The 14,819-nt window shown below is 41.5% G+C and overlaps 1 protein-coding gene across 2 annotated transcripts in view; it reads right to left on the minus strand.

Moving 5' to 3' along the window:
• SLC25A13 (solute carrier family 25 member 13) overlaps nt 1-14,819 on the minus strand; it is a 195,997-nt gene that overhangs the window by 54,773 nt on the left and 126,405 nt on the right. For both annotated transcript variants that reach the window (XM_023639244.2, XM_014739147.3), the window contains exons 12-13: nt 4,280-4,332; nt 2,819-2,899 (exon numbers count right to left, since the gene is read on the minus strand). In XM_023639244.2, coding sequence (XP_023495012.1) covers nt 2,819-2,899; nt 4,280-4,332 — 134 coding nt within the window. The remainder of the gene's footprint in view (nt 1-2,818; nt 2,900-4,279; nt 4,333-14,819) is intronic.

Below are 14,819 nucleotides of genomic sequence, written 5' to 3' on the forward strand. Positions count from 1 at the left end.
GCCTCTGCCGTCACTGACAGTGATCACCAATTATGTGTCTCTACAGGGCCTGAGCTTCTGACCCTAGAAGGGGAAGGATGCAAAGAAACAGAAGGTATATATATTTTGTGTAAGGACGCCTGAGGGTCCAGGTCTCTGTCAAAACTCCTACAACTTCTAGCCTAATTTAGAAAGTAGAAGACCAACTTAGGGAGAAAACACATATCACAAAGAACCTTTCAGACTTCGAGTTTGTAAACATCAGTCTCGGCATCTAGTTTAGTCTTGAACTGTGCTGAATACACCACTACTGTTAAGTGTGAATCTATAAAAATGCTCAGAAGAGTCAAGCCAAAATTTGAACACTGCTCTAAATTAATAGTGCAAAAGATGAGTTTAAAAACAAAGTTAGAGTCACCTTTTTGCATATGTCAGTGAAACATTATTTTCATCTGTTTTCAATTACAGATTTTATTACATCAAAAATATATTAATGAATAGGATTGGATTTATTTCCTTTTTCTTCCAAAATTCCCCTTAAATTTACTATTTTTTATTGTTTTTCTAAAAAAATATATATACATATAACAAAACAGATTGTTAAGCACTATGAATGTTATGAGACAAAGACCTCCCTGCAAATTTTTCCATCTTCAAAGAAATGAGCAGTTTTGGTTACAAGTGCAAAAGTTAGCCGTGTGTACTCATTCTCAGTAATAAAGAAGCAAGGTGAGCTCCCCAGGGCGTTACAAGTCAACACCTGGCAATGGTTGGGTGAACTAAGAAGGGGAACTGCTCATGTGACACAACCTCTCAAAACCCTTTGTGCTCCCAATGGGACAGATGAGGCTGTGGAACTCACAGTGACTGTCTAGGGCGTGTGACTGGCTCCGATGACAGGGAAAACTGTGTCAGACTGCAAAGAGAGATGCTGCTACTACTTCAAAAGACACATGGAAAACGGAATCATCCATCCCGCTACTCAGATCTAAAGGGGGCTGGATTGTTTGCTACCTACAGGATTGCTTATCTGGGGGGAAAAAAAAAAGGCAAAATAGGGGACTTGAAACACTAAGGACCACTGTCTACCGCCTTTGAGATGAAGGATGGCAAACCTCATTTCACAGATATTTTAAGTAGCTGTAAAGCCCAAGTGGCTCCAATTTTAAGCCTGTGTTTAGATCAGGTTTGAAAAAGGGCTGCACCTCTTTACAGTAACTAGGCACCACTTCTGATGCCAATCTGTGCTTTGTGTCTGAAATGGGCGACCACATACAAGAAAGCAGGACCACCTACAGTAGGCAAGGCGTGCCACAACCGATCTCCTTGGCACCCAGACCCACGTGCGGGCAAAATGCTTTCATTGAAAAGAAAATAAACCTCAAGATTATTGCCAAAATCATGAGTGGTATCACATCATTAATTTTACATTTTAAATTCTTCCAGAGATATATAATCATGCCTTTCCAGCAAGTTTCGCACCTGACTTTTTTTTAAAAAACCAAACCCCCCTGAGTTAGTGAAACGCCCTGCTCTCTCAGGCCCCTTGCAACAGCTTGAAGAATGGGCTAGATACAGCTTATGGCTATGCCTCTTTAAAGTTAGAAAATCTAGTTACTCAAACGGAAACTACAGTTGTTTGAAATGAACAATACTTACCGGGAAGAGCAGTTTCTGCAACTCCTGATAATTCTTTTTGACTATTATTGTTTGCCCTTCTTATTTAGGACATTAAAGTCTCCCTTTTTCCATCCTGAATGCTCCTAAAGTTACAGAACAAGGGGATCCAACCTGGCTGTCTACGACGGGTCAGTGATCAAACAGAAAGTCAGGCAGCAGCCAGATTCCGCCCATCTCTTATGAATTACCAGGAGCTAGGACTCCTCAGCTCCTGCTACCTTCAGGGAACCCCTGTCCAATGTTAGACAGGACAATAAGTCCTTTCCAAACAAAGGTTTAATATTCTCAGGTGCTTGCCCAGCTTCTAAACTCAATGATTTTCAAAAAAAGGTTATTTTATGAATACCATTTCCTGCACAGAACAAGCAAATTAAAACAAAAAAAAAAGTGACCTCATCTTTCTTATAAGAAAAGAAACACAGGTTTAGATGGAAAATATACCAATATTGTATTGCCCTAGTGATCAAAGCCTGTTTATTTAACCAACCTTATCTTGAAATAGTACCAGTCTTTGTATGAGTTTAATTTACTTAAAGTATTTACATTCACATGAACAAACCTGTGCATGAGACAAAACAAGACACAATGCTTTGCTGAACTTCAGAACAAGATGCAAGTTGTTCATCCATATAAAGAAATACTCATTCCAAGCGCTTTTGACAATGCAGAGAGCACTCAGCCAGTTCTTTCCCAGCATCCTTCTCCCAGAGGCACTGGGAAGCTTGAACAGTTGGTGGCACTTATGAGGGAAAGCAAAGCAGAGAGCTACGGCTGCTGACTTCACACTACAAATTTTAGTGCCTGACCCAGCAGAGGGTGCCATGAGGAAAGAATGTACTAAAAATTAACTTTAGGAAAAGTTAGCAAAGATTTTTCAAGGGCCAAACACTTCTGCCACAAATGACTTCTATTGCAGAACCAACCGCAAGCAGTGACAAATTTAACAGGCATGACTTAACAGGCAATAATATCAGAAACATTTACCCTTCCACCTCAGGAGTGGTTCGCCTGTCTAGGAAAAGCCGAGGTGCCCTAGTAGACTCTGTCCTTGTTCAGGACCTGTGGTTGAACAGAAACCTTAGTCCACACTGTTTACCAGGGTAATGATATGCATGCGAAACAAGTCTTTCCAATGCAGAGATCTGCAAAAGGTACTTACACAGCCTCCAGCAAGAATTTCTGCTGCAAGTGGGACCGAACCATCTTTATGCATAAATTTATCCCTCACAAAATCATTCACCTTGAAGAAAAACATTTATAGAAGCTGATGAAAAACATAAAGAAACTCATTAAACACATATAAAACATATCTATAAATGTTATTTTTTCCTGTCTATTAATTTTGAACTGCATAAATTAACAGATGTTAAAAGAGTTTGAGAAGCGCTCTTAATAGCATATATGTAAGTTTTTAAAAAAGTAAATAAATATATATGTATTCCTGATGTTTCAGAGAGAACAATATTAAAAGACAGATGACTGATAAGCCCTAAACTCAAATGTGTCCTGTAATTACAATAGCATAAGGAGAGAGACATATTGACAACAGAAACAAAATACATACTTTTCATAACTTAAAAACTATTTATAAGGTTTGATCAAAAATCACTTTCAAGTCCAACCAGATTTATTCTAAAATAGTATTTCCTCTCGATGATGAGTGCATCACTGAGACAAATTTGGCTGAGCAGATTTCCCAGCTTAGTAGAAACTCAGTATGTAAAAAAATGTCTCAAGGAACATCAATAGCATTAATCAATTAATTAATTATGATGTTCTCAAAATGGTATGCATCACAAGCAATTTTAAGGATCAATCATGTTTTTGGAAGATAAAAGCCAAATAAGATTAGCTGTCCCAAGATCACATAATAAGACAGTAAAAAAAAAGAATTTCAGGTGCCAAGGCTACACAGCCCAATCTAAAAAGTAGAGTTGAACTTTCTGGGGCTTTATGACCTTAGCGATATAAAGGCAATATCTGTCCACTCCACAAACACTTTCTGAATACCTTCCACCTGTCATATGGGAGCCAGGCACTGGAGAAACGATCTGACAGAGGACCAACTTCAACTAGAACTCAGATCCCTCAATATGTGGCTTTGGCAAAAGCTTATAGAATACACCCTAAAAAATGAATTCTATAAACAGCATGTGTAATTAAATGAGTTCATGCTTTGGAGTCAGAAAATTCTGATTCTGAATTCTAGTTTTCCTACCCACGAATTGTGTGAACACAGGTAAATACTTAAACCATGTGGGCCTCACTTTCCTTATCTATAAACTGTGGGTCACACTTTGCTTGAGATTGAAACTGTAACAGATAATACATGTAAGCACCTAACATGGTAGGTAGTGAAGGAAATCTAGCTGCTGCTGCTGCCATTACAACAATGATGATGATGATGGCGATCACCAAAAGTCTCGTTCAAATATATTATCACACTTTTGGATGTTCAGTGTTAAATGGTGAATAATGAAAAGTTGTGTATGGTGAGTGTCCTACATTCAAATGAGCACCTCTAAAGAAACACAAACCTGCTATTCACATAAGAATATCTGCTAGATTCTTGAGTGTCTGCAAACTCCCTTTATAAGAAGCATCAACACAAAAGACTTACTGTAAGTTTTATGGCCTTCTCTGGGGCGACTCCCAATAACTGTGGCAACAGACCTAAAAAACAACAAAAAGTAGAAGTTTATTAAATAAATTAGCATTAACTAAACAAATCAACAGCTCTAAAGAGGGGATCACCATCTAAAAACCAGGGCAATCTTCGCTGCAATTTTCTGCTATTACCTTTAATGGGAATACTCAAAATGGAATGTTTGAGTACTAATGCCTAACAGCCACATCAGGCCCAAGTAAATTCCCTCTCACATTCTGGATCGTTTGCACATCCGGTAAATCAACAGTATTAGTGATAGAGGAAATCTCATTATTTCACAACAAGTTTGCACTTTCTCTCCTGTCTCTTAAATAAGTGGACTTTAGTGAACGTATTATTTTTTTCTAACACTTTTCTCATTTCCCCACCCCCAAATGTCCACCGAGTTCAGCCATTCATTCACTTAGCAACTATGACGTGGTGACAAGTGCAAGACAAACTAGGTTCTTGCTCTGACTGGTCTCAGATGGAAGGAGGGAAGAGGCATTCCTAAAGAAGTGACAATTGGAGAAAAATGCATTCCGGGAAGGGGAACAGATAGGGCAAAGAAAGCAGAATAGGAAGAAGCCTGGTGTGCTCAAAAATGAGAGGAAACATCAGTGTGCCGCCTCGCATGAAGCAGGCACAGGGAGAGGCAGAGGCAGGAGCCAGATGCTGGAGTCACATTGTAGGCCAGGATCCTGAGCTTGATATGTTCCAAGTCAGATGAGAAAGAATTGGAGGATTTCAATCAGGAGAGTGACGTGCTAACTCAACTTTTAAAAGACCACTCCAACTGCTGCGTGGAAAATAGACAGGACATACTGATTTTGTGTGTGTGTCTGTGTGTATTGGGAGAGGAGACAAAGAGAAAGAAAAATGGGTTTGACTGCTGTTGCTGGATTTTTAGCATGAACACCTGGGTAGAGACAAGGACGCCTGTGGAGAGTAAGAGGTATGGGTGGAAAGCAAGGGGCTCTGTTTTGGACATGTTAGGTTAAGTGGGAATTAAGAATCAGAGCACAAGGGGCAGGTGTGGCCTTTGAGAGGAAGGGTCACTTCCAGGAAAGGCAGTCACAGCAGTATTGGGCCTACATTTCTGAACCAAAAAATGGTATCATTTTCATTTGTTCTTTCTAAGAAAATAAAAGCCTTTTCTTGGAAACACACAGTAAGCTCACCCCAAGAATCAGAATATATTGTTCCCTGTGTCATACTGCTGTCCTTGAGAGGGGCTTCACGGTGTCATCCTTTGTCAGTAAGTACAATTTTCTAATTCATCTATAGAAAAAGGTCCACTTGCAGCCTCTCCTGAGAGACCAGCCCTGTCTGTACCGTGTTCCTAAAGGAGCAGCTTGCAACCAAAAGTCACTAGCTTGAGGTCTGTACATATCCAACCTGCAGATGTGTTTTACTCAATAGCCTGCAGATGTGTTTTACTGAATAATTTGAACTTATTGTAAAGATAGATAGATTGATAGATTGATCTGACAGCCCTGGGCCTCTTTCTGACATCACAGCAATCTGCTCCAGTTGGACGGGGCTCTGCCCTTTAGACAGGACCTAAGCATCAATTCACCAAGGTCCCCACCATGGCCTAATGCTGACATGGCAATGAGGACAAGTGTCAGTTGTCATGCATCGTTTTTATTGCTCTGCTGATATCCTCACCATAGAGGAAATGTTTCTGTGTGCTGTGCCTCTACAGAAAGGGAAAACTAAATAGACCATGACAGTTTCGTGTTTCAGGAAAAATGGCAGAAAACTCATTTCACTGTGGAACTAAGTGATGAGGATGCTGATGCCAAGGAAAATTTTCTTAAAAAACATCTAACATACGGTTTATTATGTGTCAGGCACCATTTTAAGCACTTTACTAACTCACTAACCCTCATAACCACCCTGCAGAGAGGAAACTGAGGCATACAGAGATTAAGTAATTTGTTTTGAGTTATCCAGCTGATAAATGGTGAGATTGGGATCCAAACCTAAGCCCTCCGGCTTAAGAGTCTATGCCTTTAGACAACACTCAACTCTGTCCCGTGCCTAATATGCAAACGTGCATCTGCCTCTCACATCCGGCCTATTTGTTCACGTCGATATCCTGCCTGGATGCTATAAACATTTGAATTTGCAATGTCTTCTCTAGACAACCATATTTTTGAGCCCCTGGGCCACAGCTGACTGGACAAGGGGAAGACACCCAAAAGACATGCAGCCAGTGAGTTCAGCAACCTGGGCCCTATGACCTGGTACCAAAAGCAGAGCAAGCCAGTCAGGATCCTTCTCCCAAGAGCATGACAGAGTCCTCAGAGGTGAGGAGCAAGTTAGCACAGAGCCACAAACTGAGAAGATACCCTGTGGAATGGGGAAAGCAGCCAGCTGAAGCCATGTATGTGCTAACGCCATGAGGAAGCAGAAACCACAAAGAAGAAAAGGAAGTGGGTTGGCGGAGAGAAGAGAATGTGGAGCAAATGGACACCAAAGAGAGAGAACACACAGCCCATGAAAGATGCAGGGGTGGGAGAGCCAGCCTTGACCATACTCCAGTCCCTGCTGAGGCCAGGTTCTGGTGAAACCCCAACCTGGGATCCTTCTGAGATCTCTGCCTTCTCTCTCTCTCACATGAACTCTCATCAAAAGCTCCCCTATGTGAGTAGGGCTATGCTCTTTATAATCTAAACGAACCAAAGTGGCACAGAAAACCTGGCTATGGAGTCATCTGGGCAAAGCAAGTGCTCTTATACAAAATAAGCACTCTCTCCTCCCATACTAGACTCACTTATTAATCTTATATCATATAACATGAGATAATATGGTATCTGTAATATGAGAAGAAAGGCTTTATTTTTACTTTATGAAAGTACATTAATTTCTACTAGTAAAATGCAGGGCTAAGCTGTTTAAACTACATCTTAACATTTACAACATTTCATTTTATTCTCTGCATTCAGGTCAAGTACCAAAATGTTTAGCTACATATTTACTCGCTAGATGTATTTTTCTCATCATTAAATTGTAGACCAAAACCATGGATGGGCTGAAAGCACTGTGATTTAAATGATGATCTCTTGTCTCTGTAACTACCCTGTGACAGTCTTCTAAAATGACTAATAAAAAACAGCCCACGGAGCCAAATGACTACAGCATTAGATACAATCACTTCAGCCAGCCTTTTAAGCTATTGAGTTTTGTCTTTCTCACTATAAATTTAGTAATGCACTGTGAACAGCAAAAAACGAAAGAGAGAACCCTGTATTTAAGACTAAATATAGGGCAGCAAATATTTATTTGTTCCGCAAACATTTATCAAATGCCTTCTGTGTGCCTGGTACTGGAAGGAACGGGGAAGAATACAATAAGATCTGTGCCATCCCTTGGAGAAATTCTCGGTTTACCAGAAAAGGGAAACCTAGGTGTCTCCGTGTGCCAGAGGGGACAAATCACCTAAGAATAGAGTGGTGAGCGCCTCAGCCCAGGGATATCAAAGTACTTCGGGACCACAGTGGAGAGAGCTAGTTATTCTGCCTGCAGGAAGGAGGACAGCATCAAAGAGGACATGCTTGACCTGGACCTTTAAGAATAAGCAGAGGTTCAGTGGAGAGAAGAGACATGAGTAGAACAGAGGGCAAGGTGGTCCAGGCAGAGGGCACAGTACGTGAAAAGGCACCAAAACCTCAAGATCATGGCACTTTCAGGGTCAGGGCAAGATCACTGGAGGCTGTGGTTAGATCACAGACCTTGTAATAAATAACAGTAGTGTGATAATGACAACAGCCCATATTTGGGGGCATTTACCACACGCCAGGCACTACTCTATGTGCTTTATGTGAATCAACACATTTAATCCACGCAACAAGTCAACAATTCGGTGCATGTTACTTTTATCCCCATGAACAGATGAAGAAACTGAGGCAGGCTTCAAGGAGCCTGCCTAAGGTCACTCAGCTGTTAGATGGGGCAGTAGGTTCAACGCAGGCAGGCTGGCTCGGGGGTGCTCTCACCTGGTGCCCTGCACTGCTTCTCTCCCAGGCCGCACTAAGGAGCTTGGACCAAATTCTGTAGATGCACAGTGTGGCTTTTAAAGTACAGAGTAAAGTTCATAAAGGAAAAAGTTCCAGAGGCAGGTGAAGGACAGATGGTATGAGCAGAGACCCAAGGCAAGGAGAGTAATTAGGAGGTCAAAGTAACACAATCGAAGGCCCCAAGTTTCACTCTATTAAATGAATAACTTCAACTCACTAAGAATAAAACCGAAGTACAAATCCATTCCTAAGACCTGGGCCAGATGTCGGCCCTGAGGGAGGTCCTGGATAAGTACCATTCTTGCGGTGACTACCCTGGCCAAACAGGGAAACAAAGGTGGCTGTGGACTACCGTCACAGATGCAGGCCTTGACACCATTAGTCCTGGGTAAATATCCTTTGGGAGGTCTGATGCTCTGCGGGACAATGAAAAGTCACAGAGGAGGGAATTTCAATCACCCTCCTGGTTCCTTGACTTCAGAGAGAGGAGGGGTAACATGGCTCAGTAATGCCTAAAACAGCCAGGCTCGTTAAGGCCCTTCAACACGATCACACTGAAGTTTAAAGGACACGTGTGTTTGACATCTGGGTAACTCAGCAGAAAAACTAGGCTTCTAATACAAGATGCATCTGTTGAATTCTGGAAATTCATTGTACCATTAGAAACAGAGAATGGATGTGTGTGTTGTTTCTAACTTGTCAAAACAGCAGTCTATTTTCCAACTGCCTCAAATGAAATTTATTAGTGTGGTTAGTTTTCTAATCTTCTCATTTTAGTTCGGCTCCATCAGCACATATGGCAATGCTTCCTTGGCAAACTTTACCAGAAGGCTGCTAATGCGAGAAAAGATTTACAGGGTACAATATTAATATAGTATTTTGTCTTCAAATTTCATAGGGTTGAGATATAAATCACACTATCCCCTCTGATTCCAGTCCCTTTGCAACCCAGTGAGAACAGAGCTAGAGGTGTGGGAACTGAGCCCACATCAGGAACCTCCAACTTAAGCTTCATATGGGACCCCAAAAGGAGGTTCCTGTGAGTATGTGCTAGATCAGAGGATTACTATGCTATTCTTTACTTAAAAACTTTTCAGAAATTCTAGAATCTCAGAGTTGGAAGGGACTACACAAAACTCATTAATAATGCTGCCCTAATTAAAACTACTTAGGGGCCGGCCCCGTGGCCAAGTGGTTGAGTTCACGCGCTCTGCTTTGGTGGCCCAGGGTTTCGTTGGTTCGAGTCCTGGGCGCGGACATGGCACCACTCGTCAGGCCATGCTGAGGTGGTGTCCTGCATGCCACAAGTGGAGGGACTCACAACTAAGAATATACAACTATGTATTGGGTGGTTTTGGGGAGAAAAAGGAAATAAATAAAATCCTTAAAAAAAAAAAAACTATTTATTTCAATGGCATGGCAGCAAAATGAAGGGCTTGGCACATGGCCTTTAGAGGTAGACAGACCTGGGCTGGAACCCCACGTCTGCACCTCTTCCATGCTAAGTGACCTTGGGTACATTATTCTTTGAACGCCAGGTTCCTTACTGGTAAGCCAAGGATGCTAATTATGACTCACTAGTTTATTATGATAATTATATGAATACATGTACACAAAGAGCCAGACACTGTTCACAACCTATATTATGTATTCAAAAAAATGTGATGTTTCTTTCTACCTGACTCTTCAAGGCATATCCTTGATTCTCTTCTTGCTTACAAGAAGCAGTTCAGCCTGAATAATGTTCAAGCCCAGAGTTAGCTAACTAGTATAAGGCTGTTCCCATGGCTTTATGCCCATCCTTAGAACAGCAGTGAGGGCACATACGGTCTGACAGTGTCTAGTGGCCCCGCCCACTTTAGGCAAAGACAAGGGAGTAGTACAGACATAACAATACATCTTCAACTACATGTTTTGTTTTGTTTCTTTCCCTGAGGAAGATTTGCCCTGAGCTAACATCTGCTGCCAATCTTCCTCTTTTTTTTGCTTGAGGAAGATTCACCCTGAGCTAACATCCATGCCAATCTTCCTTATTTTGTATGTGGGTTGCTGCCACAGCATGACTGCTGACAAGTGGTGTAGATCCATGCCCAGGAACTGAACCCAGGTTGCCAAAGTGGAGTGCACTGAACTTAACCACTAGGCCATGGGGCTGGCCCCTCAACTACATTTTTACTGTAGTTAAGAACTTTAATTTAGTTAAGAACTTAAACATTTCTCAACCTCTGATGATAAGCAACTTTTTACAACATAATTTCTACTGAGTGGCAGGAGAGCCAGGTGATTAAGGGCATGGAGTCTGGAGCCAGGCTGGTCCAGAATTTGCATTCAGAATGTTATTTATTAGCTGTGTAATGGGCAAGTTATCCAATCTCTTTGTACCTTAGTTTCCACATCTGTAAAATGGGGATAAACACAGTACCATCTTCATGGGGTAGTTTTGAAGATGAAATGAGTTAATATACATAAAGCCCTTAGAACAGGGCCAAGCACACAGTAAGTACCACAGAAGTGGTTTTGGTTGGTTGTTTTTATCTTTATCAACATCACCATCATCATCACTATCCTCCTCTTCTTCCTTCATGGAAACTGGAATCTAGAGAGGGTAAGCAGCTTGTTCCAAGTCAGTAACTGCCTGGTGACCATGCAGTGGCACTCAGAGTCGAATTCAGGTCCCCACTATTTTCAATCACAGCTCCAGAACCCCTAACACTCAGCTCTTCCCTGTTCACTCTAGTGGACTTACGGCTCCAGCTTCTTTCTCTGCTCTACAAAGGCATTTCTTCTGGCCCAGACTGTTCTGAAACTTTTTTCTGAGCCCCGCTCACACTGGGCTGTCACCCTGTACTGACTGGCCCTTTCACACAACAAAAGGAGGGTGGCTACGTGAGAGGCATCCACATCAGGCCTCCATCTCTTCCTCTCCAGCTCCTGAATGTTAGGTTCTTTAAACACTGGAAGCACCGAACAGCAGAGCCAAGTTGTAGGTTACGGCCTGGTGAATGAGTAAGTCAGGGAATAACTTGGGAATGGGGTTCAGGGAAAGCCAGTGGGGTCAGGAGCCAGGGTGACGTCCATGGACAACAGTAACCACATGTAGCAGGTGTCCCAAAAGACCACGCTGGACGAGACAACAGGAGCATAGATGTTGAGGGGCCACAATAAGGAAGAACCTCCACAACTAAGGCAGCGTTTCAAGCTCAGGTCAGACAAAAGCAAGTTCAAGAGTGCCCAGCCCAGCCCTGAGAAAGGTAGCTCAGAGCACATAAAATGGGGTAGAAGACACGCAGGGCAGAGACAAGCAGCAGAATTTTGTACAGGAAATTAATGCCTAAGAGACCCCTACTGCTATAGCTAAAGCCCCCTCCAGCACTTTTTTTGTGTTATCTAGTTTCAACCCAGAGGCAACCCCTCCGATGTTAAATTCTTACCCTCCTGACCTCACCATTGAGGCCACTACACTTGCCCCTATCTTCCCAGAGAACCTTCCTTGCTTTCAACATCAGATTAACCTTCATTCTGGAGCTATCAGCACTCTGCGCCCCTGTCCCACAGCTTTTATTCCTGCTCCTATTTCCATGGCCTTCTCTCTTCACTTGCTCAAGCATTCTTCCCTCCCTCCTCCCCTCCCATTTGTCTGTCGGCTTTTGACTCATATTGCCCCCAGGCATAAGGCATTTCCACCCTCCCAACTACACTATCCCCTTTCACAATCCTCATTACAATCCAGTTCTCTACCAGCTCTTGGGGTGCTATCCCAAGGGACTATACAGAGGAGCTGGGGAAATGGCAGGGGCAGGGGGCAATGGCAGATATTAAGATTTAGACGCTTGTTTATCTGGGTTAAATGTTTTACTCAAAATGTTAAGAACCATCTGCTATCTTAGCTATGGCTCAGGATTCCTTTGGGAGACTGAGTGTTACAGTAAGTGAATGATACTGATCATGGTCTAGAAAAAACTTGAGTTCCTTTGACTCTTCCTCTATGTTGGGGCTTTCCAGAAGTGAAGATCATTGGGAAGATGGATTATATCCACCCCTTTAGTTGTTCACTCTGGTATATGGCAACTTTCAGGGTTCCAGTTATCTTTTCTTGTATCTAAACTATTTCCTTGCTGCTGAGGTTTAATCTATTTCCCTTGTTTCAGTCTCAGCAATGACAGTAGCTCGTTATAAATCATCCTTCTTGAGGCCTGGAACTAATTTGTTTATTAATATTCTCTTCTCCAGGCTACGTCTAGTTTCACCTTTTTGTCATCTTTCCCAACTTTCCAAGCTCATCACTGCTCTCATCTGGCCCCCTCAGGCCTCTGATAACACCCCACCCACCTTAGCTGAAGTTTGTGTTACCTTAGTCTCCTATTTTAATGCCCTGTGCTCAGTACAGTTGGCTCACTGTAGATTTCTGGAGATTCAATTACCCAGCTCATGAACTGTTCAAGTCTTTCATTCATTTTTATTTGGTCTCCTATAACCAAATATCTGCCTTTTGATCTTTTCACAGCTTAATACCATAAGTGAAATTGGCCAAGAAAATAAGACTCAAACCCATCCATTTGCACTTATTAGATGTTTTGGTAGACGAGGATGGACACCCATGACTCAGCGAAGTTCATTGCGGTTTGCTCCAAGATGTGTGTTCTTAAGCTATGCAAAACAGAGTTGTAGGAACTCCTATCATCTTATTTTGGTGCTAGGATTTTTAAATTTATTTTTAGCCACAAGAGGAATCTCACTGGGCATCCATGTAACTTGGATACTCTCTTATATAGAACCATTAACCACAAGAAGAGACCTAGCTTAAACTAGCTGTCTGACAAAACTTCCTTCTAGAATGCAAACATATCAATAACTTCTGGAGATATCACCACAATATCCTCTAGATGTCACCTTGAGAACATTCCAGGATGGAAGATAACTGCTTTTGCACCACACAGACAACTTGAAACAGATACATTTAAAACTTTGCAAGCCTGGATCAATGCACTGATTAAAAAAGTTTTCTGGCAATTACCTAAAAGATTAAGTTGTGTTCCAAATTAAGTTTAATTCATAAAATGATCTAATTTCTCTTTCTGGCAGATTTTCTTTATGGCTTTTCCCATCGGCAGAAACAAAAACAAAAACCTTTCTTTAAGAAGTCTTTCTCATGGATCCTAATTCCTCCTGAATCCATCTTTCTCCCCAACATCCTCCCCAAATTATTTTCCCATTTCTAAGACTGCTCATCTCATTACTTGAAGCATTTGAGGGAGGAGAGAGTAGCAAAGTTTGAAGGCAGAAATCAGTTATTCCCGTAACATTAAGAGCATTTAAGTATGGATGATTACCCAATCAATTGTTTCTCTTTAATAGCCAAGTCTATAGCAGGCCAATAACTGACTTATTTGGTCATGCGATTCATGCAAACCAAATAAGCTGTCAGGTAATTCATTAAGGATTTTAAACACCTGAGTTGTCTCCAAACATCAATCTGGAGACAGGGGAGAAACAGACGAAGATTTTTTTACAGGGACTTCAGGGAGATCTGGATTATCTTGGTGTTATTTCAACCGGGGTTGTGATTTTCAAAAATTACAGAAAAACCTAGGAAAAGCAATCATTTTCTTGCAAAGAAAGCAGTCTGTATTATAGAGAAGGTTTGCAGAGTCAGTCTCATAGGATTTCTAACAACCAAAACTTACCCCCAAAATGAGAGACTCCCGAGACAAAGAAACAGAGTAAGACCTAACCAACTCACAATACCAAAGTGACTTGTGGCTGTCCGAGGCACAGGACTCGACGTCCACGGAAGACACGCGCTAACAATCCCACAGCGGTGGTATCAGTCTCCTCTGGACTACAGGGCAGTGACTCAAACCTGCTCCCTGACTACGACTGGGTAACCGCCAGAACTGCGTGCAGATGCTGGCACGTACCAGAGAAAAGAAAAAGCGATGGAGTGTTGAAAGTGTTCTTTAAAAATAACTTTCATTTTAGCAGTTCTACGAGGAATTACTTCTAAACACAAAAACAGCTTCCCTTTAGAGATCTGTATTCTTGTCACAAAAAGAAAAGCAGAGAGATGATTATTAACCTTATAATAAGGATACATGCTGTAAGCAACTTTTTTCAGGGCCAACTGCCAACTTTTTTCCAAAATATGCATAAAGATAATTTTAAAATAGGGGAGAGAACTTACTTATACAACATTTCCAAATTACACTATTCAGGAAATATTAGCAATTATATATGTCTTGATGCGGAAAAATTACATGTTAAGCAAAATTCCATAATAGGAAAAAATATGCTCAATATTTCAAAACATGTTTATAAATTAGAGATGTACACTGACATCTTCTCAAATACTGCCAGGTGAAGCATTAACAGTAGCAATTCTAAATTCTCAGAATTGAAATTTAAGTTTTCCCCGGGAATAATAAAATTTTTAAACAATAAAATTACATTTAATGAGAAATTTATAGTCAAAGAATCATGCATATCTTGAC

The sequence above is a fragment of the Equus caballus genome, chromosome 4 (assembly GCF_041296265.1).
Source record: "Equus caballus isolate H_3958 breed thoroughbred chromosome 4, TB-T2T, whole genome shotgun sequence".
In the NCBI taxonomy this organism is placed as follows: Eukaryota; Metazoa; Chordata; class Mammalia; order Perissodactyla; family Equidae; genus Equus; species Equus caballus.